General features: G+C 38.8%; 1 protein-coding gene across 5 annotated transcripts in view; it reads left to right on the top strand.

Annotated features, from left to right (window-relative positions):
• ATP8A1 (ATPase phospholipid transporting 8A1) overlaps positions 1-15404 on the top strand; it is an 83089-nt gene extending 67685 nt beyond the window's left edge. For all 5 annotated transcript variants that reach the window (XM_082238069.1, XM_082238067.1, XM_082238068.1 and 2 more), the window contains 8 exons: positions 1464-1542; positions 4178-4239; positions 4855-4911; positions 5306-5413; positions 7743-7831; positions 8468-8560; positions 9156-9247; positions 10701-15404. In XM_082238069.1, the coding sequence (XP_082094195.1) occupies positions 1464-1542; positions 4178-4239; positions 4855-4911; positions 5306-5413; positions 7743-7831; positions 8468-8560; positions 9156-9247; positions 10701-10798 (678 nt within the window). In that variant the 3' untranslated portion in view covers positions 10799-15404. The remainder of the gene's footprint in view (positions 1-1463; positions 1543-4177; positions 4240-4854; positions 4912-5305; positions 5414-7742; positions 7832-8467; positions 8561-9155; positions 9248-10700) is intronic.
• The last annotated feature ends 7718 nt before the right edge of the window (positions 15405-23122 follow it).

Below are 23122 nucleotides of genomic sequence, written 5' to 3'. Positions count from 1 at the left end.
ATGTTTTTGTTCTTTGCATTTATTTTGTTGTGGGTCAATAGTCAGTTGCTCATAGTCAGTCTTGGTTAGTATTTATGATGGGAGAATAACCATATAGACTAAACATGCCCCAAGTAGTGCAACAAATAATGTGAAAGCTAAATAAACTTTTCCAAACTTTTAGCAAATTCGGATTAGGTTCTCATATTCATATGATAATCAGTGTTTTTGCAGAATATTTAAAGATTCTTTTTAGTTGTGCAAGTCTCTCCGTTGTGATGGTTTTAATTCTTTGTTAGTTTTAGAAAGCTTTTGATTTTGCTGGGTTTATTTTGAGTAAGTTTTCTGAATAAACACTTACAAGCTACCTGCGGAGACAGAATGGTTGATTCAGGCTTGATGTGCAGAGGATCTGGAATCATTTGTTGCGTGGGTTTGTTATGTTAAAAAGGGTCAGAGTTTGTGGAGCCACGACTGAGGTTAAAGGATTAGCATGTAACAATAAGTACTGGTCAGGAAAATGGAAAAGTAGGCCTAATTTTCTGGCATCCACCTGTGCCTTCTGTCAAATAAAACTTGTGGCAATGGCATAGCAAGGAGGAGAGAGAAAGGTTAATGAACAACACAAGTTCAAATGTGCTAAAGTATTGTGGCGTAAATTGGATCATAGAACCTTACCTACTTGGGGAAAGTAACAAAGAGGTTGGAGACATGGTGGAACATTTTTTGCGGCAGGCAACTCAATTTCTGTTGTTTGAGCAACTTAAAACTATTAATGCCCTTCTGTTAAACACAATAAAGATTATGTTTTGGGAAAGTATATCTAATTATAAAACATGGGTATCTATTATATGAAAGAATTTACCATAAGCGCTCTTCTTACTTCGTTTTTCTATAATGTACAAAATGCTGGGTTCCTGTGTTTGACTAGACTTGCCACATTTTAGCAGGTGTTTCTAACATGCATATAGTAAAAAGAAACAATTATAGAAACAATTGTGTAATGAAGAAAACGTCTGCGTGTTTGTGTGTACCAACAACTAATTCGTTTCTCTCTTTTTTCTTTTCACTCTATATTTTGAAATTGTTGTTTTATCATCTGTCCTCATGTTATACTGATAGGATATAGAATGAAACCACAAACACTTAATGCTTAATGCTAATTTAGTGCATAATAAGTTAGTAGAACAAAGATGGTTTTACAATTTGGCTTTGGTTTTTCTATAGAAGGCATTCATTTCTTTAAAAACTAAAAAATTAAAAGTGAAAGATAGTGAACATCTTTCGAGAAACATAAACATAAATAAATGACCCATGAAGGGCTGTGAGGCAGAAAATGCATCAGTTATATTAGTTCTTAGTGGTGGTTCTTAGCAGTTTGAAAAACACATTTTCTGAATCTAACTAAAAGATAAAAAGAAGGTCAGAGTTCACACAATTAGTTTTACCTCAAATGGTTCTCAGGAATGTTTGTTTTCCCTTAGGTTTTCTGGGTTCATTGTTTAAATGGCCTCTTCCACTCAGTAATTCTGTTTTGGTTTCCACTAAAAGCCATCCAGTATGGTAAGTAAATGAAATACAGAATTTGAAAATACTGTATGCATTTAAAATGGCAATATCTAGGGTTACACTAAAGCAAATTCTGTAATGTGATCTTAAATGTGGTCTTCTAACAGTTGATCATTATACAGTATTGTCCCTTTTTCAGTTTGGGGAGCTAAAACATCTTTTTAAATTGCTAGTGTCATGTGATTTGAGGTATAATTGTTATGTAATAATGCAACAATGTTGCACTAGTCTTATTTTAATACATATCGATAGAAGTTCTTTTCGGATCTGTCTTCTTTCAAGCTGCATAGAGGGTCTTTTTCCAAACTGTGTTGCTGGAGAACTGGGAGTTTATTCAACTTGTATAGGTTAATTTGGAAGTGTGTTTCCAAATACAAGTATGTATCTTCCCAAGTTTAAATTAGTTATAAGCCAAAGGAGATAAACTAAGTAGATCAATAAGTTATAAACCAAAAACCTCAGCTTTATATCAGACTAGTGGTTGGTAAATTAAAAGAAATTATTCTGGCAGAATAAAAACCATTGAGTTTGATGCAATTGTTTTCTTCAGTGAATGGAATTAACTTCTTCCAGCAGTAATGGTCTCCTGTCAGAGGAAAAGAACTCTTGGATCTAAGCCATAAGATGTCTTTGGAAATAACAATAAACTGGTTTATTGTTACAGGAATGAGCCTTGGGTTCACATGCTCCCCTCTCCTCTGTTCTCTAGCACAGCTTCAAGGAGGAGATAGGAAGATTTTGCTACAGTTTAATGTTGAATCCTAAACTGTGGTTAATCTTAACTGTGGTGTGTTGAAACAAGCTATAAACTTATTGAAACAAACCATACACTATGGTTTGAATGTTTTATTCCCTGGAAAACATAGTTAAGGTTAACCACCGTTTGTTCTGGTTTGGAAATAACACTAATCTGCAGTTAGTTAAAAAATGGAAGTGAAAGCTTTCAATATCATCTGCACAGCCACCTAAGACTTATTCCAATAACGATAAACCATATTTGATTATTACCACCAAACACAGCCATAGAGTCTAACAGGAGAAGTGCAGTGACCAACACATTTTTGCCCAATGAACTTCACCATTTGTACAAGGCACTTCATAGAATCATCAGATTCTAGAGTTGAAAGATACCCCAAGGGTAATATAGTCTAGTCCCCTGCGATTCTGGGAACTCAGCTAGATCATACATGACAGATAACCATTCAACCTCTGCTTAAAAACCTCCAATGAATAAGAGTCCAGCACCTTCTGAGGGAGCCTGTTCCACTGTTGGAACTACTCTCACCATCAGAAAGTTTTTCCTGATACTTTGTCAAAATCTCCTTTCTTGTAACTTGAAACCATTGGTTCGGGTCCTAGCCTCCGGAGCAGGGGAAAAAACAAGCTTGCTCTGTCTTCCGCATGATAGCCCTTTAGATATTTGAGGATGGCTGTAATATTTCCTCTCAGTCTCCTCTTTTAATAATAATAATAAAATTTTATTTATATCCCGCCCTCCCCAGCCGAAGCCGGTCTCAGAGCTAAACATACCCAGCTCCTTAAATCATTCTGCATAAGGCTTGGTTTCCAGACCCTTGATCATCTTGGCTGCCCTCCTTCAACTTGTCAATATCCTTCTTAAATGGTGGCACCCAGAACTGGACACAGTACTCCAAGTGTGGTTTGACCAAGGCAGAAAAGAGCAGTACTATTACTTCCTTTTATCTGGACGCTATACTTCCATTGATGCGGCCTAGAATAACATTAGCTTTTTTTATTGCTGCATCACACTACTGACTTGGGTTAAGCTTGTATTCAAACAAACACCCCTAGAACCTTTTCACATGTGCTACTGGCAAACAAGGCGTCCCCCTCTTACATTTGTGCAGTTTTTCTTCCTGCATAAGTGCAGAACCTTATATTTGTCCCTACTTAAATGCTTTTGGTTGTTTGAGCCCAGTTCTCCAATCCATTAAGGTCATCTTAAATCCAGATTCTGTCTTCTGTGGCATTGGCTACCCCTCTTGAGTTTGGTGTCATCTGCAAATTGGATGAGCATAGCCTCAATTCCATTGTCCAAGTCATTTATAAAGATGTTGAACGACAACAGACTCAGGAAAGAACCTTGTGGCATCTGACCTACCGCTTTTTTTCCAGGATGATGGGAACTCTTTGGGTTCAGTCAGTCAAACCACCTAACAGTTACCTCATCCAGCGCACATTTTACCAGCTTCTCTGCAAGAATATCATACAAAAGCCTTACTGAAATCAAGATACACTAAGTCCACAGGATTCCCCTTATTTACTCAGCTTGTAGTAAAAACAAAAACAGAAATGAGATTCATCAGGCATGACTTGTTTTTGAGAAACCCACAGCATCCTTTTCTAAGTGCTCATAGACCAACCATTTAATTATCTGATCTAGGACCTTACATAGTATTGATGCCAAGCTGACCGGTCAGTAGTTACTTAGGTCTTCTTTGATGGGGACAACAAACCGTCCATATTCTGCCTCAAATTAAAATTGTTTTGTCCATGGAAAGAAACTCAAGGGAAACAGTTCTTTGGCAATTTAAGCAGAAATTTATATTATAGAATCATTTCCATAAATAACCCCCATTTTAATATTTCCGATGTTGTTATCTTACAGATACTGTATTTGCCAGTGGTAAAACTTCAGACTATTTGCTTTTGGGAAACACAGTATATACCGTAAGTATTGCTAATGTGCATGTAACTTGTGTCCTAGGCAGAAGAGCATGCTAGAAATTTGATACTGGGAGATTCTTTATTCCAATCTTAATATTATTATTTTAGCCTGTGGGTTGGTTGGTTGGTTGGTTGGTTGGTTGGTTGGTTGGTTGGTTGGTTGAATGATGGATTGATTTAACCAATTTATATACCATTTAACAAGGTATAAGCACAGTCTCTAAGCAGTGTACAATAAGGTTAACAAAACAAAAAAACCACTCCAATACAATACATAAAGTTAATTAAAATCTATAAAACTATAAAATCAGAAAACTTAAATTTGTGCACCCTGGGCAATCAGAGCAGGGTGTAAAACAACTTCTCATAAGAAGCCTGTGTAGCCTCCCTTCAGCAACCCATCAGGTTCAATGTGCTACATCCTGGCCAACCCATTCCTCTCCAAATGGAGAGTCATCCATACCTCTTAAGACAGATTTAACCTGTTCACCTTTTGCATGCCATTCCAAAAGCAAATTTTGAAATGTCATACTTCACTTGGAGTTGAAGCACTGTTATATTGGTTAAGGGAAAGTAGCTAATTTCTCTCTCTCTCTCTCTCTCTCTCTCTCTCTCTAGTTTGTAGTAATAACTGTGTGTTTAAAAGCTGGATTAGAGACTTCATATTGGACTTTGGTAAGAAATTATTTTTAAAATAGCTCATGTTACAATATATAGTAAAGCGATAAGTGTAAATTTACTGTAATTTATGTAACAGAGTACTGACCTATATAGGTTGCCGAGGGGTTAACTGGGTTGGGTTTATTCAAAGAATAGTTGCATAGAAATCGGCAATATTAATAGACAAAATAGGCATGTTAATCTGCAAATTCTGATAGCAATAAACCAAGGAAAAGAGGGAATGGGATAGAACTATAATCCTGTCTACCCAGAAGTAATTCCTATTGATTTCAGTGGGGCTTAAATAGAATGCAGCCTTAGCCTGGCTCTAACCGTAAAGGAAACATATTTTCTCCTATTGACCTATTTTGCAGGTTTGACTGTGTGATTTTTATTCTTTCTTTTCCAGTTCAGCCACATAGCAATATGGGGCAGCATTGCACTGTGGGTAGTATTTTTCGGAATCTACTCTTCCTTGTGGCCTCTAATTCCCATGGCCCCTGATATGTCTGGGGAGGTAATGTTCGCCTTTTAACTAATTTCTGAATCTCTATGTAAAACCATACTTTTATTTTTGTTTGAGAATTGATTGGTCTGAGATTAATGACGTGCAGCCTATTATCTCTTCAGAACAAGCAGACTTTGGACATTTTGGCTTTGAGGTATCTGGTTTTCACAAGTTCTAAAAGCATTGACAAGTCTTTTGTTTTTTTGTGTGTGACCAATAACACCAGTTAATTGTAATTTGCATTTAAAATTGTTGGCTATATATCCCCGGGAGCCAAGTTTGCATCAGATTCCATTTGGTTTCATAAGACCAAAAGGGAAGGGTTATAACCAGAAGAGACTTGGCATAAACCACGACTCTCATACATTAGTATAAATTTGTAAACCACCAACTGAAGAAAACAGAATCCGTCCTCAGAACAGGCTGCCCCTGTTAGCGCCATTGTCTAAAATGGATCAGTTTGCCATTTCCCAGCTGACCTGCCTATGTGCAGAGAGATGTGAAAAGTTTGAGACAAAAATGCGTCTACTGATCAAGGAGGGAGCTTTCTTGTACAGAAAGGAAGGAAATACCTCGGTGGGATTTTATTTTTTCTCCCTCTTCATCCAAATATACAAAGAGGCCTTCTGTCTTTAATGCGAATGTCGGCTTTAAATCTTTTAGTTTTGGATTAACTCTGCAAAAGAAAAAAATGTGACAGGCTTTCAAATATGACGCAGAAAAACTTTTTCCCCCTTCAATTCATGTTCTTCGTTTGTAAAGCCAAAGGCTGGATTGACTGAATGGTAGGCGCCAGTTTGTTCCTTCTTTCATAGTTAGCATTACAATGGTAAGAATTAACATCCTAAGACCTACATTATCACTTCTGCTGTTTCACCAAGGAACGTTTAATAGCGGGTGGCTTACAGAACGATAGCTCTTTGCTCTGTTACCCTAATCTTAAAAAGTCATTAATTTAAAAATAAAAGTATGTTGTTTAAATCGCATCTAGATCCATTTTTGCCTCCTGTTTTCTTATTCAGGACTTTCTGTTTATTGCAATCTATAAAACTTTACCTCACAGTGTTTGCTTGGGAGTGGTGGCTTTAAGAATTGGCTATGTTGTCTAACATGACAAAAGTCACATTTTCCATTATAACATTGTTTATAAGTTAAATTATGTTCTTTATCTTGCTTGTAAATCCACTTTTCCTTAAAACTGATTTTTAGTATTGAAACAGTTTTTGAAATTGCTTTATTTAAATTTTCACTTTAGCGCTTGTGACATTAAATTAATCCTGCTTTACTTTTATATATTATTGTCTTAATGCTGCGATCTTCCTTGCACACAGGTGCTTGTTAAAGCATTACATACAAACTTGGCCTTTTTTTGGCGGAGGGTGGGGGTTAATTGCCTAATAACCTCCCTCCTGAAAGAATCATAAGCTGCTCTTTATATCAGATGGCATTTGAGTAGAATAATCAGCATATTGGTATTTTCCCTGAGCGCTAGGAACAAGGCTCTGAGCAATAAGTCTAATAGATAAAATAAAAAAATTCTTTCCAGTAGCACCTTAAAGACCAACTAAGTTAGTTCTTGGTATGAGCTTTCGTGTGCATGCACACTTCTTCAGATACACACTAATAAACATTGATTTAGATCCAAATGCTTAGTGCATGGAAGATGCTTCTGCTATTGCCTGCAAAAGAGTTTAATATGAATTTCTTATGCACATCTCTTGATTGTCATTCTCCTGTGTTTGGAACTGTAGGTTAAGCGATTTATATATCTGTTTCAAACGCAGCCAAATTGCAAGTGACTACAGGTACCTGTTTTCCGCCCTAGTCACAATTAATAGGGTTAGCAGTTCTGATCACTGGCCCCAAGACCCCTTGAATTCTCAAAGTTTCTGGGGAGGAGATTTTTGTAAAACATCTCCCTTGAAATGAGGACATCGCTCTTTAATTGGCCTTTTCCTACAGCTGAAGGTGAAGAGGGAATTGTGAAATTTAAATTGATAAGTGCCAGTCAATCCAAAACCGGTAGTGCCTTTATTTATTATTTGCTTATTTCGTAAAATTTACATGCGGTTTGATTGTAAGGAAAAATCTCAAACCAGTTTCTCCTGCTCTCGTGTGCATTGGGGGATGAATAGTGATAGACAGCTGCTGGCAATGCTTTTTCTACATAAGTCTATAAGGAATACCAACATTCCCTCATTGACACCCCTTACTGAACACATTCCCAGTGGCTGAATTTTTCAATAGGTTACTATTTTTTTCACCATATTACCTAGCTTCATCTGAAAAGTTTTGTATTTCTTTTCTATAAATAACGCCGTTGTTTAAATCCATGTAGGCAGTTATGATGTTCAGTTCTGGTGTTTTCTGGATGGGCTTACTAAGCATTCCGCTGACAGCTTTGATCTTCGATGTAGCATATAAAGTGTAAGTATAAAACTCTTTATATATGTTTTTTAAAAGAAATTAACGCATCCATGTCTTAATAACCCAAAGTTGTATTTAGAATGCTATCCTGTACATGGGGCTTACAGTCAAGTAAGTGCGGATAGGGTTGTAGCCCGACAGCACAATGCTGTACATGTCTACTCAGAAGTAAGACCCATTAACATCAGTGTCTTCATTCCCATGTAAATGGGTATAGGATTGCAGCCTTTTCCTACTAAATTATGATTCACCTTTATAGAAGGCTTATAGACCCATTAATGCAAATTTGTGCAGATGTTAATTCTGTAAAATAATTGTTTTTCATATAAATTATAATCTGATAGTTAATATAAAATGCTAAAACAGAGCAGACGTGGTTTCTGAAGTATACACCTGTGAACTGAATGCTTATTTTTATAATCTCTCTCCAACCGTTAATTCTAAAAATTTATTTACAGTCTGTACTCTGTGTAAGCTACTGAAGTGTAACATGTATGTGCATTCTTATGTAGCATTACTTTGAAGCTTAACTTTATATTGGTGTATAAAATAGATTTTTATACTGAAGATTTCTGTTTTAGTTTCTCTCAAATTTCAGCTTCGGTATGAGTTACCCAAAAGCATTTTTCATTGCAGAGTGAAAAGAGCAGCATTTAAAACACTGGTAGATGAAGTTCAGGAGTTGGAAGCAAAATCTCAAGATCCAGGAGCAGTTGTTCATGGGAAAAGGTACTATAATACCTGTAAATAATCCACATCATTGCAGAAGTAGAACCCCATTGTAATGTTGTTATGAAGCATTGCAATACCTTAGGGCTGATCCACACTTGCCAGCAAAATCTTGACTTTCATTGTTTCCTTTAAGATACTCTCCTCTTTCTTAATTGTGAAGCATTCAAGTCATAAATGTCACTGTGGAGATCCCATTCGAAAAGCAGAGGTTACTGGCATGTCTGATGGTTCTCTGCATTCATTGCTGTGCCTTAGGTTCTCCCATGAGTAAGAATTTAAAGAGTTTATGATGAAGAATTGCAATTGCCAATAAATAATCTATTTTACAGTGCAGGCATATTCATGCATATTCAGAAGAAAGTCCCACTGAGCTCTGTGAGACTTACTCCCAGGAAAGTAGGTATAGGGCTGCAACCCTAGACAAAAGTGGTTATATCCACTAATCTCAGAGTAGGATTCAGTGAACTCACTGTGCTTTTAGTTAACTTTTCATACCCTGCTTGATAGCCCCTGCTGAACACTGAATATTGTTTCACAGCACTGGGTCATTATTTCAGATATTAGTGGGTTGACATTTTATTTTATTTTTTAGCTTAACTGAAACAGCTCAGCTACTGAAAAATGTCTTCAAGAAAAACCATGTCAACTTGTACCGCTCTGAGTCTCTGCAACAAAACTTGCTTCGTAAGTATTCAAGATTTGACAGAAATAAGTACAAATCCAAAAGACAGAAATAGCAGAATCACAGAGCATGAATACACTTGGTTCTGCTTTCATATTTATGTTTGGCCCCGTTAAATTACATTTCTTATTGCATAGCTTTAGTCACACGCACCATGATTTTTAACGTTGGCTTATTATTGTTATCTTATTGGTTCTTACTGTGAGATGCTTTGAAGACTTCAAAATGAAAAAGAGGGATACAAGTGTTTCCAAAAAAATATGCCAAGATGGGTTTTAGAAGGCTATTAATAATAGATCCTGCGTGCTTGGCTCCCCTTGCTCAAGATTTCATCACATGAAAGAGAGTAAATAGGAAAGCAAGAGAGGACCATAACTGGAACCATAAGGTTGAATCCAAAAATGCCTTGCACAGTGGAAAGGCAGGTCTCCTAGCACAAGGTAGCTGCTCTGAATTGTCCCATTTCTCCCCTCCCACTAAATGCCCCACACCCCATTCAGAGAGTCCCATGTGGCTCCAACTGATAATTTTAAATGAGTAATAGGATTTGAATTCATTCTTGCAACATTGCTTTAGAATAGAGAACATATATCAGTTATTTTAGGTTGCAATCGTATACCAACCTTCCCAAAAATAAGCACTGTTGCACTCTGATGAATTTTAATAGATATGTATAGTATTGCACCAATAGTTCTATTAATTTTGTTTTTGTTTTATTTCTTTATTGTGTATTTAGTTGTTTTATGTAAAAAAAAAGTCTCGAAGCAACTTAACAAGCTAAAATGTAAACAAGTAAAATAAATTAAAAGCCAAATAAAAACAACACCAATGTTATATACACAGGGCTTTTTTTCAGCCAGAACTGAGTTCCACCACCTCTTCGGTGCGTTCCAGCTCCTCTTTGTAGCATTCCAACAGCCCAGAGCTGTGTGGGGGCTGCATGTTGCTTGTGGCTTTGTGTCAGAGGTTGTGGTACAGTCTCCACCCAAAAAAACCTCAAGAACCTTGGCTCACCCCTAGAAGAAGAATTCCTCCACCTCTATTTCTAGGCGGGGAAAGCACTGGCTATACCATTAATCATATCCATCAATGACTGTAGCCCTCTTGGTGTTCAGCCAAATGCAAGAAGGCTTAAATTTATCAGCTCAGTCAGTAGAGCAGGAACTGCTGGTTCCCTCTTCCAACATCCCTGCGCACAGCATCCAAGCTTGTTCCTTTCCCAAACTTTCCTGAAGAATCTGAAGGGGGCTTCTAAGAATGAATGAACATGCTAAAAAGCTCCCTCACAATTGACAAACCCAGAACAGGGCTTCTCTGTAATATGTCAGGGCTGTGCTTAGCAATAGGCTTCTTAGCACGTTAGCATTTAAACTGAGTGATTCTTTTTGAAAATATTTCAGCCGAGCTAGAACTGTAGTCCTTGTTCCTCATTCCTGTTTGCCTTTATAATTGCAGATGGTTATGCCTTCTCTCAAGACGAAAATGGGATTGTATCACAATCGGAAGTAATAAGAGCCTACGATACTACAAAGCAAAGACCTGATGAGTGGTGAAGGACTATGACACTGAGCCCTAATACTTGCCATAGTATGGCAAAGTAATATATATTTCCTGGGTCTGCTAGCAAGGTCCAGCAACAGATTAGAGGAAGATGTGTGTTGTTACTCTTATTCCCTGAAGTTTGAGTTCACATACTGAGTAGATATAAGCACTGTGCAACTATACTGTAATACACCATCTCCAAATTTTTCAACAAGTGTTACTTGGATTTTGTAAGCAGAGATTGAAAATAGCTTTCAGCCTTTGCCATCTACTTATTTACAGTGATGCTGAATACGTAACGTTCCTATATGTATATCCAGGACATAATGAACAGCCAGATTACTCGACATAGCATACATTGACAACCATCGCCTTTGCAAAGGTTTGCGAGCGGTGAATTATTTAAAGTACCTAGCCTTTGATTTCAACAAGTGCTAAATAACAATTTTTAAATATTCATTTATGTGTTGAAGTAAGATTTCAAAGCAAGACATTTAAAGGTACACGTGTCAAACTAGCCTAAAAAGTTTGCCAAAGAATTTCCATATTTCTCATCTTAGTAATCATTTGCGGAGAAATTTTAAAGGGTGGCAACATCAAGTGTGATATAAGAATTGCATGCTTGAAACTCTGTACTTGAAAAGTTTTACAATAATGTGAACTTGATACTGTTTGCTTTGTATTGCATTGATTTTTCAGATCTGCGGTCACTTTCACCTTTGGCCTTATACAAGCCTTTCATTCATGTTTATTTAACAGAAATGTGTACATTTAACACAGCAGCCATTTTCTATGTAAGGGGCATGTGTCTTTGAATTATAGACAAATGCTGGTCTGCCTTATATCCCTTCCTAAGGACCTGATCCAGGGAAACCTGTACACAGAAACGGGCTGTTTGCAAAAGTGTTGTGTTTCTTTGCCACCATCCCCAACATAGCACACTTTCATTTTAATGGCACTGGTTACCTGTAAGGCCAGACAGAAAGGAAAAGGTGGTGACTTGACTGCAGTTTCCTTTCTGACAAACAGATAGGAAAGAACCAGCCATGTTGCTCATTGTTCACACCTAGTGCCGGAGCACCATGTATGAATCCCATGTGAGTTTTCTTCCCAAGCTTCTTTTGTGTTTATAGGACCCAAATCAAAATGTTGTATCATGCACACATGCAAATGCTTGCTCTTACTTTATTGGAGCGGTAGTGTACTTGAAAGTGCTGGTTTTAATTCATACTTAAGTTGCCAGAGCAACTTGCTACAAACAAAGTGATTTATTTCGGTGGGTTTCACAAGAACGAGGAACCAGAGTCATCAGCATTGCACTGCTTTCTGTTTGCACTACAAGACAGTTATTTAGTCTTGCTGTCAAATATATGTGTACAGTCCCAAATTTGATTTAAAGTAGACTATGCTGAAGTTTGAGGATTTTAACCAATATTTCTTCTTTTAGGTGTAGATCTTGAAAGGCATAAGATTTAAAACTGCTAATGAAAGCAAGGAAAGTAAACTAACAAAAAAGGTTTCATACTCTAATCAGGAATGTGAGATTTCAACTTCTCACCCCCCAAAATATTGTAATTCAGTATTTTTAAATAAGTTCATCTAATCAGGATGAGAAACAGAATCTGATACAATACTGCAAATTAATATATGCTCTGCTGTGAAGCCATTTAAAAGCCGTTTCAGTATGTCTAATTTAAAATACATATTTTATATAGTAGGTTTCACCTCTGATTTGAGTGCACTGTACAACTGTTCTACCTGTAGAAAGACAAATATAAATATTCTTATAAATGAAATATTTGTATGCGATGGTCCAACTTTTGAAAAGCAAAGTTTAATAGGAACATTGTATTTCTTAAATGACGTAGAACATTTTATATACTTGTGATACACAGTTGCACTCATTCATAATGGCAAGGACACTGTTCTTTTTCACAAGTGACATTTAAACAGAAAATAAAACTGAAGAAAAAAGGAGTCCAAAAGAGAAAAACCCTTGCTGAAAACAGCCTTGCTTCCCATCTTGCAGCCCAAAATTGCCTTCAGAAAAGCTACTTCAGGCATAGATAATGAATGAATCGGCAAGGAGGGCCAAATCACTTGACCTGGAGCACACACAAAAATTTGGGGCTTGTCCTTTCTCAGTGAGACGTCTCCTTCAACAGATTTCCCAAGTGAACGATTGAAAATGATAATCTTTTTAGAATACTTAAGTACAATTCTAAGCAGTGCATATTTCCTTTTAGAATCAATGAATGAAGTCGATCCGTCATGATTCAGCAGAAACGATGTGCTCATTCATATAACCTGTTCTTTGCTTCTAGCCCCATGCAGCCTCTTAGGGCATCTGAAAGCAGTAATCAGAAAAGAGTGTCTTCTCCATTCATTTCCCACACCCCAGCTAAGCAGCCAGAATTGACATGCACCATGTAAGTCGCGGACGCTGGATGCAGGTGTGTCCCCTTCCTCCTCCCTGAAGCATGAAATGGCAGTTTGCATGCAAATGACGCAGGAGAATGATCTGCATGCAGATACCTATTTCAACACACACGCAATCCAGTTACCTCAAACAGATCTCCCTTGCTGGATCAAGGTGAAGGCATAGGTATCACATTAGCGATAGGTCAGGAAACTCTATTACCACCCTTATTTGCAAAACAATAGACACAATAGGTACTCATTTTGGCTGTCATTGCTGCCTAAAAGTAGACTGTTCTTAGCACATTTTCTTCATCATGGGATTTTAAACTCTCCGTGATTATGTTACATCTATTATTTTTTTAAAAAAAAATGTTTAATTTTCTAAAGAAGATGTAGGCTTATTCAGCTTATCTTGGCTATTCTGAATAAGTGCTCCACATCTTAATTTTTCATTTTTGCCCTTCTGAATTAATCTTTGTTCTGATGTCATTTAACTTTTAAAAAATACTATTTCTCACACACTGGATGTCATTTTTCTAATGGCAGTCATTATCACAATACCCGAAGATTGTGTGTTTGTTCTGTCTTTAATAGTTTGCTCCCCCCCCCCCCGATATTAAAATCTAAATAAAAACTTGGAATTCCTAAAGAGCATAACACCCAATTTAAACAAAAGTCAGGACATATAATGCATATGTTTTTTGCAAACAAACACATTTCATAACAAAAGGCTATATAAGTGGTTTATTACATTATAATATAGGAATATATTATAATATATATATATTTGGGACTACTGGTTGGTAAGCAAAATGGTTTAGTAAACAATTACTCTACTCAAGTTACAGTACTTTCCTATAATGTACTTGTTTTGAAATTCTAAACTTTTACATTTCTCTTAATTAAATCCAGAAAGGAAGTTGTATGTTTTGTATGTATTAGGTGTATTGTGCAACAATTTCACGCTAATTTTTTTAAAAAAAATCATTAATTGAATGAAAAGGTGCCATTCAGAGATCAACGCCTACATATAGGTATTATTTTAATTACTTGTGAGAATGTAGTAACCAGAACATCAGCTAATTGGAATCACTTTGAGAAGCCATAAGTGGACTTGTTTTTTCTTAGTATTAGATTTATTTTTGCAGAGAATTTTGACAAATTTATAAGCAACTTTCTAGTTGTATAAAAATAGAGGAAATATTTAAACAAATGCAATGGTGAAAGATTGCACTGTCTCACATGGGAAAACATCTGTTTTCATCAATTAATTAATTATGAATTGTTTGCTTAGAGTCTTGGACCATGTATTTAGCTCCCCTCTTTTTCTGCCCATTTATGTATTGTGCAAAAAGCAGGTGTCGTTCTAGTAAGTTTTATCAATCTGTCTGCATGAGTTAAAACGTCACAGTGTGAATCTGAGCTGGTGCATGTCTGTGCTGTAAAGCTCATGATTTCTTTTTCCTTCGGTTCAAACATGCATCAGACCACGTGTGTATTGGTAAGCAAAAGCAAGTGTTGGATCAACAACTGAATTAACAACTTCTCTCTATTAGTACTGAATGTGAACTCGGAAAATCATACACAAGTTGACCAAGGGTCGCATTCCAAAATTTGTGCACAGCCCACTGAACTAATTGGACTACTCAAACAGTAAGAGAACAGTAAAAAGAGGCAATCGAGTCACTTTGCGTTTTATAGGTTGTTCCAACACAGACTTTTGCATCCCTTCAAATATTTTGTAACTACGAAACTGTGGCCCGAATGTGTAAAAGCAAAATCATGTTTCCGTGTTTTTTCTTGTTCTACAATCGAAGCCATAATACATGAATATTAGTTTTCTACTGCAACTTGATTTTCATGCTGTCTTGAAAGGCACTGTATCAAAAGACTGCATTCAAAGCAAAGTACGACTTGCCAGCTCCACTGAACCATTACTGCTGAAACTGCTGTGGAATTTGTGAAGCTGCATGAGTGAAGAGATTTTGACTCCGTGTTTATGGTAGTTTTTCTCAGGTTTCGTTTTAAATGGATGTCAAATGCACTGTTTTATAACGTTATTAAATTTTAGTAATATATTCAGTTCTATGCAGTGTTACATGTCATTGGCCTTTTGTGAATGTGCATGTTTTGAACTGCAAATTTTAAATGTTTTGTCTTCTAATTGTTAAAAAATAAACCTTGCCATTAAATAAACTCTGAAGCGTTGTCCGCATCTTAAACGCAACCCTCTCCCAGAAGCACACTCTATTAGTCTGATTTTGAGGAATTAAAATCCTCTCGATAAAAGCTTAGTTTTGATGTCTCTAGTTAACTAACGTGATATTGTGCAATTTTTACTAAATAATTAGAAACCTGAGATAGCATGGGCAGTAAGAATGCTTTATCAAAAACATTATTCAGTGAAGGCATTCATAGAAGAGTGTAAGTCGGTATAATGAAGACAAAATTTTAAAATATAACACAGCTTGATAGCCAAAGGATGATTTATTACACAGGAACACTATTTGCCTAAGAATATGTAGACTTTTAAAAGCATGCAACATGAACATACCAGTGTAAAACAATCAGAAACCAACAAGAAGAAAACAAGCTACAGCATTAAAAAGTCAGTGCCTGCTATAAAAGTAAAATACAAATGGATATATCTTCTAAATAAAAATAGTATGCATATTCCTTAAGGATTTCCTTTAGGCAATGAAGAAAATGTAAGCAAAAAAAAAAAAAAATGAACTACAATGTCTCCACAGTCCTACATTTGTGCAATACAATGTAAACACTGGAGCTTATCCTGACAATGAAAGTGCCCCTCCAGAAAGAAAGTTATTACTGGAGCTGCACAACAGATAAACAGGTACCAAGTTTGAACAAAATTATCCGTCGGAGCCATTCCTGGCTTTCCTGCATTCTTGAATAAGCTGATCATCAAAGTACTAATTCCAAATTCTACCAGTATGCAGTACAAGCCCCACTGGAAACCGCAAACCACTTACTACAATTGACTGGTAACCGCAACTTGCTTTTGCCTGACAGGTCTAACGCACCCTGGAAGTTACAAGTGATTTAGCTGGGGTTCTGTTGAGATTTGTTTTATTATTATTCACATGTGCTTAAAGAATTGCAATGTTTGGCCAGTGTCCCAAGCCCGCTCCACCCCAAGTCATTGCTCTTGGAAGCCGAGCCCTATTATCTGGGCTCGCAGGGAATTCTCCATTTGCCCACTTCATGCTGTGCTCTGGGTACCACAGCTATTTTAAAAGAGTGTGGCTGCTGAAATGAGCAGAGAACGCAACAGTTGTTTGGCTGTCCAACAAGGAACAAATTAAACATCAACTTCCTGGTCGGAAGGAATGTGGTAAGTCTCCTTTTTTTCCAAAAAAAAAATTATTATTTTTATAACACAAATAAAAAACAGACAGAAAGGACAAACAATACGAACAAATTCTTGTCATATCCTTATTTTTCTAACCATTGTTAAGTTGGTTTCCCCAAGGCCCACCTATCTGATTTTCATTTTACTTCATCTTTAGCAGTTTACATATTCAGTGGTACCTCAGGTTAAGTACTTAATTTGTTCCGGAGGTCCGTTCATAACCTGAAACTGTCCTTAACCTGAAGCACCACTTTAGGTAATGGGGCCTCCTGCTGCCGCCGGAGCACGATTTCTATTCTTATCCTGAAGCAAAGTTCTTAACCTGGAGCACTATTTCTGGGTTAGCAGGGTCTGTAACCTGAAGCATATGTAACCTGAAGCGTATGTAACCCGAGGTACCACTGTATCATAATTTCTAGCCATCATTTTTTTTAATTATACTTAAAATAACTTCACATTTTATCACTTACAAATAATACTATTTTAAAATACCCTATCTTCTACTTCTAACCCTACAGCCTATATCCACTTCCAGAGCTATTCTAAGGTTTAAATATTAACATATTTTTTCAACTATTCCTTAAACTTCTTCCAGTCTTCTTCCACCATCTCTTCTCTCTGGTCTCGGAGTCTCCCAGTCAGTTTGGCAAGTTCCATATAGTCCATCATCTTCATCTGCCATTCTTCGATAGTTGGTAAAGCTTGTTTCTTCCAATTCTTCGCTAACAATATTCTCGCAGCTGTTGTGGCATATAGAAAAAAAGGAACATCCTTTTTGGGGATTTCACACACACACACACACACACACACACACACACTATACCAAGTAAAAAGGCTTCTGGTTTTTTAGTAAATGTGTTTTTCAACACTTTTTTCAATTCATTATAAATCCTTTCCCAGAAGTCTTTTACCTTGGGGCACATGGAAGGTGGAAGATCTCCTGGCCCAGCGTCTGTATTGTATCCCTCACTGAGGGAAAGGAAGGGAGTTCATGAGTGGAACCCGCCCTGGAGGCCTCTCTGGCTGCCATCTTTGATTTGTCTCAAGAGATCTGCTGAGGAGAGCACCTACATCATGCCCAGCTCTGAAATGCCCTGCCTGGTTTCTCTGGAGATGAGCAGCCTTACCCCAAGTTCCTTAAGCAGCTGAATGAGGAGGTAGTTAGGGATCTAACCTGCCGCTCCAATCAGGGATAAAGTGGGTGGGGTGGTTCAGCTCATCTTCGTCTTCATCACCCCCTCATCCCAGCCACTCCTCTGAGGAGCCCTGGGAGGAAGTGCAGGCCATGATGAAGCCACATGATGGACAGCTTCTTAAAAAGCAGAGACATCACCTTGCCAACAAAGGTCCGTCTAGTTAAAGCTATGGTTTTCCCAGTAGTGATGTATGGAAGTGAGAGCTGGACCATAAAGAAGGCTGAACGCCGAAGAATTGATGCTTTTGAATTATGGTGCTGGAGGAGACTCTTGAGAGTCCCATGGACTGCAAGAAGATCAAACCTCTCCATTCTGAAGGAAATCAGCCCTGAGTGCTCACTGGAAGGACAGATCGTGAAGCTGAGGCTCCAATACTTTGGCCACCTCATGAGAAGAGAAGACTCCCTGTAAAAGACCCTGATGTTGGGAAAGATGGAGGGCACAAGGAGAAGGGGACAACAGAGGACAAGATGGTTGGACAGTGTTCTCAAAGCTACCAGCATGAGTTTGACCAAGCTGCAGGAGGCAGTGAAAGACAGGAGTGCCTGGCGTGCTCTGGTCCATGGGGTCACGAAGAGTCGGACATGACTAAACAACAAATATTCCCACAGAGCCAGGAAGAACCTCAAGGACCCTGGGCATGAGCGAAGTAGGTCCATTGCCCCCACATAGGAGCCAACTCCTAAGGGCCAAGGTCCCTTCAGCCCCCCAATAAAAGATTTGAGCCCCTCTCCCCAAGTTGATGGTCATTGCCATTCAAATGGTGTGTGTGTGCTGTGTCATGTGATCAGTTATGTGGGGCAAGGCTTACCTCCCCCCCCCTGCATATTTTATTCAGGTTGGCATCTGTGGTCCCTCAGGCCAGTCCCAATGGCACAGGGCCCAAAACCTCTCTCTCCTTCAGGCAGAAACGAAGAAGCAAAAAAGGTGGGTCTGCACAGGCCTCCGAGTCTGAATTTGAGCCAGATATGGAGAGGAGATGGCTGCCAGGTTATAAAACTGCTCTCTTTGTCCATCTGTTATCTGACATCTGTCACCCAATATTGGGAATGTCATCAACTGAGCATTGCTTTAGTCTAAATCTGCTAAAATCCAAAGGTCCGTTCCACTTCCTATTGGGGAGGAGTTGCGGTGGACCACCTGGCCACCCACTCTCCCCCAGGGACAGGAGATGAAGTGCCGCGTTGCCCGGGGGATCACGGCCACATCAACAATCAGCCAGCCAATCCGCTGGCTGGTGGGGGCGTGGCCGGGACCATTTAATCGGAGGCGCGAGCCGGAGGGCTTCCTCCTGGTTCGCGTCTTCAATCTCCCTCCCTCCCTCCTTATTTTACAGGTTTTTTCTTCTTTGGCCTTGCTATGGACCTTGGTTGGTCGCCGTTAAGGGGCCTGGTAGGAATTTTTTCACTTGGCAAATTGGCACGAGCCAGTTGGTTTTTGCCTACCTCATAGCAATCGTCACAACTTTGTAAGGTTTTGCGGTTAGGCGTTGTTTGACCTTATGATGGGGGAGGTGAGGTGTGGCCATCACCTGCCCCTCCAAGCTTAAGGGTATTCCATTAAAGGAATCTGGGGATGTGGATCTTGTCCGAAGTCCAGGGCGGGGCTAGGACCATGACACAACCCCATTGTGGGAACACCTGGGGGAGCTCGAGTTGGTCTTCATCGACGGGGCTCCCCCTTCTGGTGGTTTACCCTTACCAGACTCCCTGCGCAACGGGCAGGAGTCAGATATAGTCAGGTCCATTCAATGCCTAAGCCAATACTGCTCACATTCTGTAATCAATAAAGTTGTGGCCAAAATTTGCCCAATAACATTAACCTAATATCTGTGTCCTGGTGTGTTTTATTCCTCAACGAGGGGTGGTTGCGGGGTCTAGACATGCAACTAGTTATATAGCAGCAGCAAAATGCTCTCAAATAACAACAGCTTGGTTTTTTATTTGCTTTTACTCAAAAGTAAAAAGAAAATCCTCTCAGGTATCTTCTATGGCTCTCAAGCATCTTCTATGGCCAAGTCCACAGGTGAACAACTCATTGAGAACTTCAGGATTTGTTTAATGATTGTCACTCAGCAACTGCAATCCTAAACTATTAAGACACGGCTTGTGAGGATTCAGTGGTATAGCATTAAGTTCACCCTGTTGTAACAACTATTTGTCCAGTTCTGGTATAGGACTGGGTAGTTGAGATTAGTTTCTCAGAGAAGTGTCAAAGCTCTAAGATCAGTGTCTACCCGTATAAGGGAGAATTCTTATAAGTTAATATATAGATGGCATTTAACACTGTTAAGATACAGGTACATTAACAAAACATCCTCGCCAATGTGTTGGAGAGGGTGTAACACAGTTGGCAGAACATTCCACATGTGGTTATGTGAACATGCGCGGTCATTCTGGGACAGAGTATCTGCAGAAGCAAGCAATATTACAAACCAACATTTCCAGTGTAATCCAAATCTGTGTTTATAGACAATATTCAAAGAAGACCAGCTCAATTTACGATACAAGGAACCTTTTTTTTTTAGCGGTGGCATGCTCTGAACAGCAAATGTGATGTGGAGGACTTCGTTGCAATTCACTATACCTTTCTGAAATTATCTAATGAACATCCATCCATGGACTGGCATCCAATGAGTTTACAAACAAGGTTTGGGCGGGACTTTATAAATTGATCACCTCTTCCGGGAAGAAGGCAGAAGGGGCACTTCTTTGTTGTGTTTATATTTGTTGAAAATCAATATAATAATAATAATAATAATAATAATAATAATAATAATAATAATAAATAAATAAATAAAAATAAATAAAAATGGGGGGAGAGAAGTGTCAGTGCTCAAATCCAGATTCTTGAGTGGAAAGTCCTGTTGCTAATGCCATCTGTGCAAGAAGAACCGTGCTTGATCAGTGCTGATGGCATTTCCCTTTGTTCACAGGTGTTTACCTTCCAAAACTGGTATTGAAAAAGATCTAGAGCTGAATCCTGGGTCAAACTAAAGCTCTTCCTTTGCATGTCAGACACAGAAGCTTATCGGAAATGCAAGTAAAAATCCAGAGGAACCTTGTGGAAGAAGCATGCAAGACACTTCTGAAGGATGTTCTCCAGCTTCTGTTCCAGCCCCCCAAACAGCAGCATCTACCTTCACCTCTTGACATGTCGCTTTGAAGGGTCACCTGACACTCGGGGACAACTTTGCAGGTGATATCAGGAACTGCCGGAGGAAGGAAAGGCTGTAGAAATCCACTTGGGGCACTGGGTTCCCCAGATCTACAGTGGTGTGTATTTATTCTTGATCAGACTGAGGGATAAAGGTAATGAGACATATTGGTTGGTTGGTTGGTTGGTTGGTTGGTTGGTTGGTTGGTTGGTTGGTTGGTTAAGCCAGGGATGGGGAAGTTTCTTGGCCCAGAAGGCCTCACCTTTAAATCCCTCCAAAACCCACAGGCCAGCTCTGATACTTTTCCATCACCTGGTGTCATGATGATATGAGGTGGCTGTTAAATGGAAGGTCCTGCCCATCTATCAAACTTAACCTGAGGGTGGGGTGGGGAGGGTCTGCTTTGACAGTGCATTCCCTTCGAAGCAGCACCCAGCAGGATTGAGTCCTCTCATCACTAGCTGATGAGCAATGGGTTCAATCCTGCTGGCTGCAGGGGTCTGCATCATAGCACGTTTCCCAAAGGGGAGAAAAAACCAACTGCACAAACAACATGGATAACCCCACATCCAGGTCATGCTCAGCCCTATATTTACACACGGGGAAATGGAAATGCCAAACTACTTCAGGCACACTGAATTTAAGTAGCTAGAATAAAAAAAATTGAAAAATCGTTATCAGTGCAGAAATGTGGGTATGTTTCACCCATTTCCTTGTTATGAGAGGTATTCAACTATGCTTTACTCACAGCAGACCTACGGAGATTAACAGGCCTAGCTTAGTCATGTTCATTTATTTCAATGGGTCTACTTTGAGGAAAACCACCCTATATTTCTGTGTCTCCACCCCCATCGTTCAGCCAGGACACTGAGGTCCAGCACTGAGGGCCTTCTGGCGGTTCCCTTACTGCAAGAAGTGAGGTTACAGGGAATCAGGCAGAGGGCCTTCTCGGTAGTGGCACCCGCCCTGTGGAACGCCCTCTCACCAGATGTCAAGGAAATAAACAACTATCTGACTTTTAGAAGACATCTGAAGGCAAGCCTGTTTAGGGAAGTTTTTAATGTCTGGTGTTTTATTGTGTTTTTCATATTCTGTTGGGAACCGCCCAGAGTGGCTGGGGAAACCTAGTCACATGGGCAGGGTATAAATAAATTGTTGTTGTTGTTGTTGTCATTAAAAACTGGAAATTGTTGCTTTAATTGGCTACTCAACAGATTCAGAGGTGTATTCAAAAACACAACAGAACACAACTGCAGTTGGCCAAAACTCCGTCACATTTGTTATAACGGAGCTTGCTTCTACATATATTCTTAAATTAAAAACACACTGCTTTACCTGGGCTCCTTTGGGAAGAAAAGGCAGGATAGAAAATTTTAAAATAACAATTTCTTAAAATTAAGATGCAGCACAAGAGATGGGAAACCTGCCGTTCTCCAGCTGTTGTTCAACTCCAAGTCCCATAAGCCCCAGCCGGCCTGGCCAGTGGTCAGGGATGATGGGAGCTGCAGTCTAGGAACTTTGGGGATGCAAAGGTCAGCCACCCCCAGTGTAAATAGTTTACACACCTGTTAATTTTGACCATTTTAAGTTATGCAAAAGTTTTCATGTACTCTCAGCAGGCCAATAAATTCAGCAGTCTTACAGGCCATTTTGCCAATTCAGAAATATAAGCAATTGTAGGAAAGTAAACTAGTTATGCTAGTGGGAGCCACTAGCGCAATGGGGGTTTCCCTCCTCCCCACAAGCTCCCTAAACAGCTCTGTGGGGGTCAGGAGAACCCCCAAAACAGGTCACAAGGGGAGGAGAGGGGACATTGCTCCATCAGAGGAAGCATCTCCCTAGTGAGACTCTGAATTCCACCCCATGTTTCCATTAATTCAAAACATAAACATATTGGACAACCAAAATATTGTTTCAGTCGTGGAGCGTTTTATTGGGAGAAAAACTGACTACAAAACACTGTCAAGCTTGTCAATACATTTTAAGTTACAGTTCTTAAACATTATTTTAGATAGTGCGGATTTTACAAAATAAAACTTTTATGTACCCAGCTTTGTCTTCCAAGTCACAGGACAAAAACTCAATAAATACACAAGGCTACTTCGGCATTTTAATGTTTTATACACTGCACATCTGTGAAATTACTGTATAGCTTTTAGATGTTATTACAACTTATTCTCCTGACTGT

Source organism: Podarcis vaucheri (assembly GCF_965113315.1).
Source record: "Podarcis vaucheri genome assembly, chromosome: 9".
In the NCBI taxonomy this organism is placed as follows: domain Eukaryota; kingdom Metazoa; phylum Chordata; class Lepidosauria; order Squamata; family Lacertidae; genus Podarcis; species Podarcis vaucheri.
Note: the sequence above shows the minus strand (reverse complement) of the source record. Positions and strands in the feature narration are given on the sequence as shown.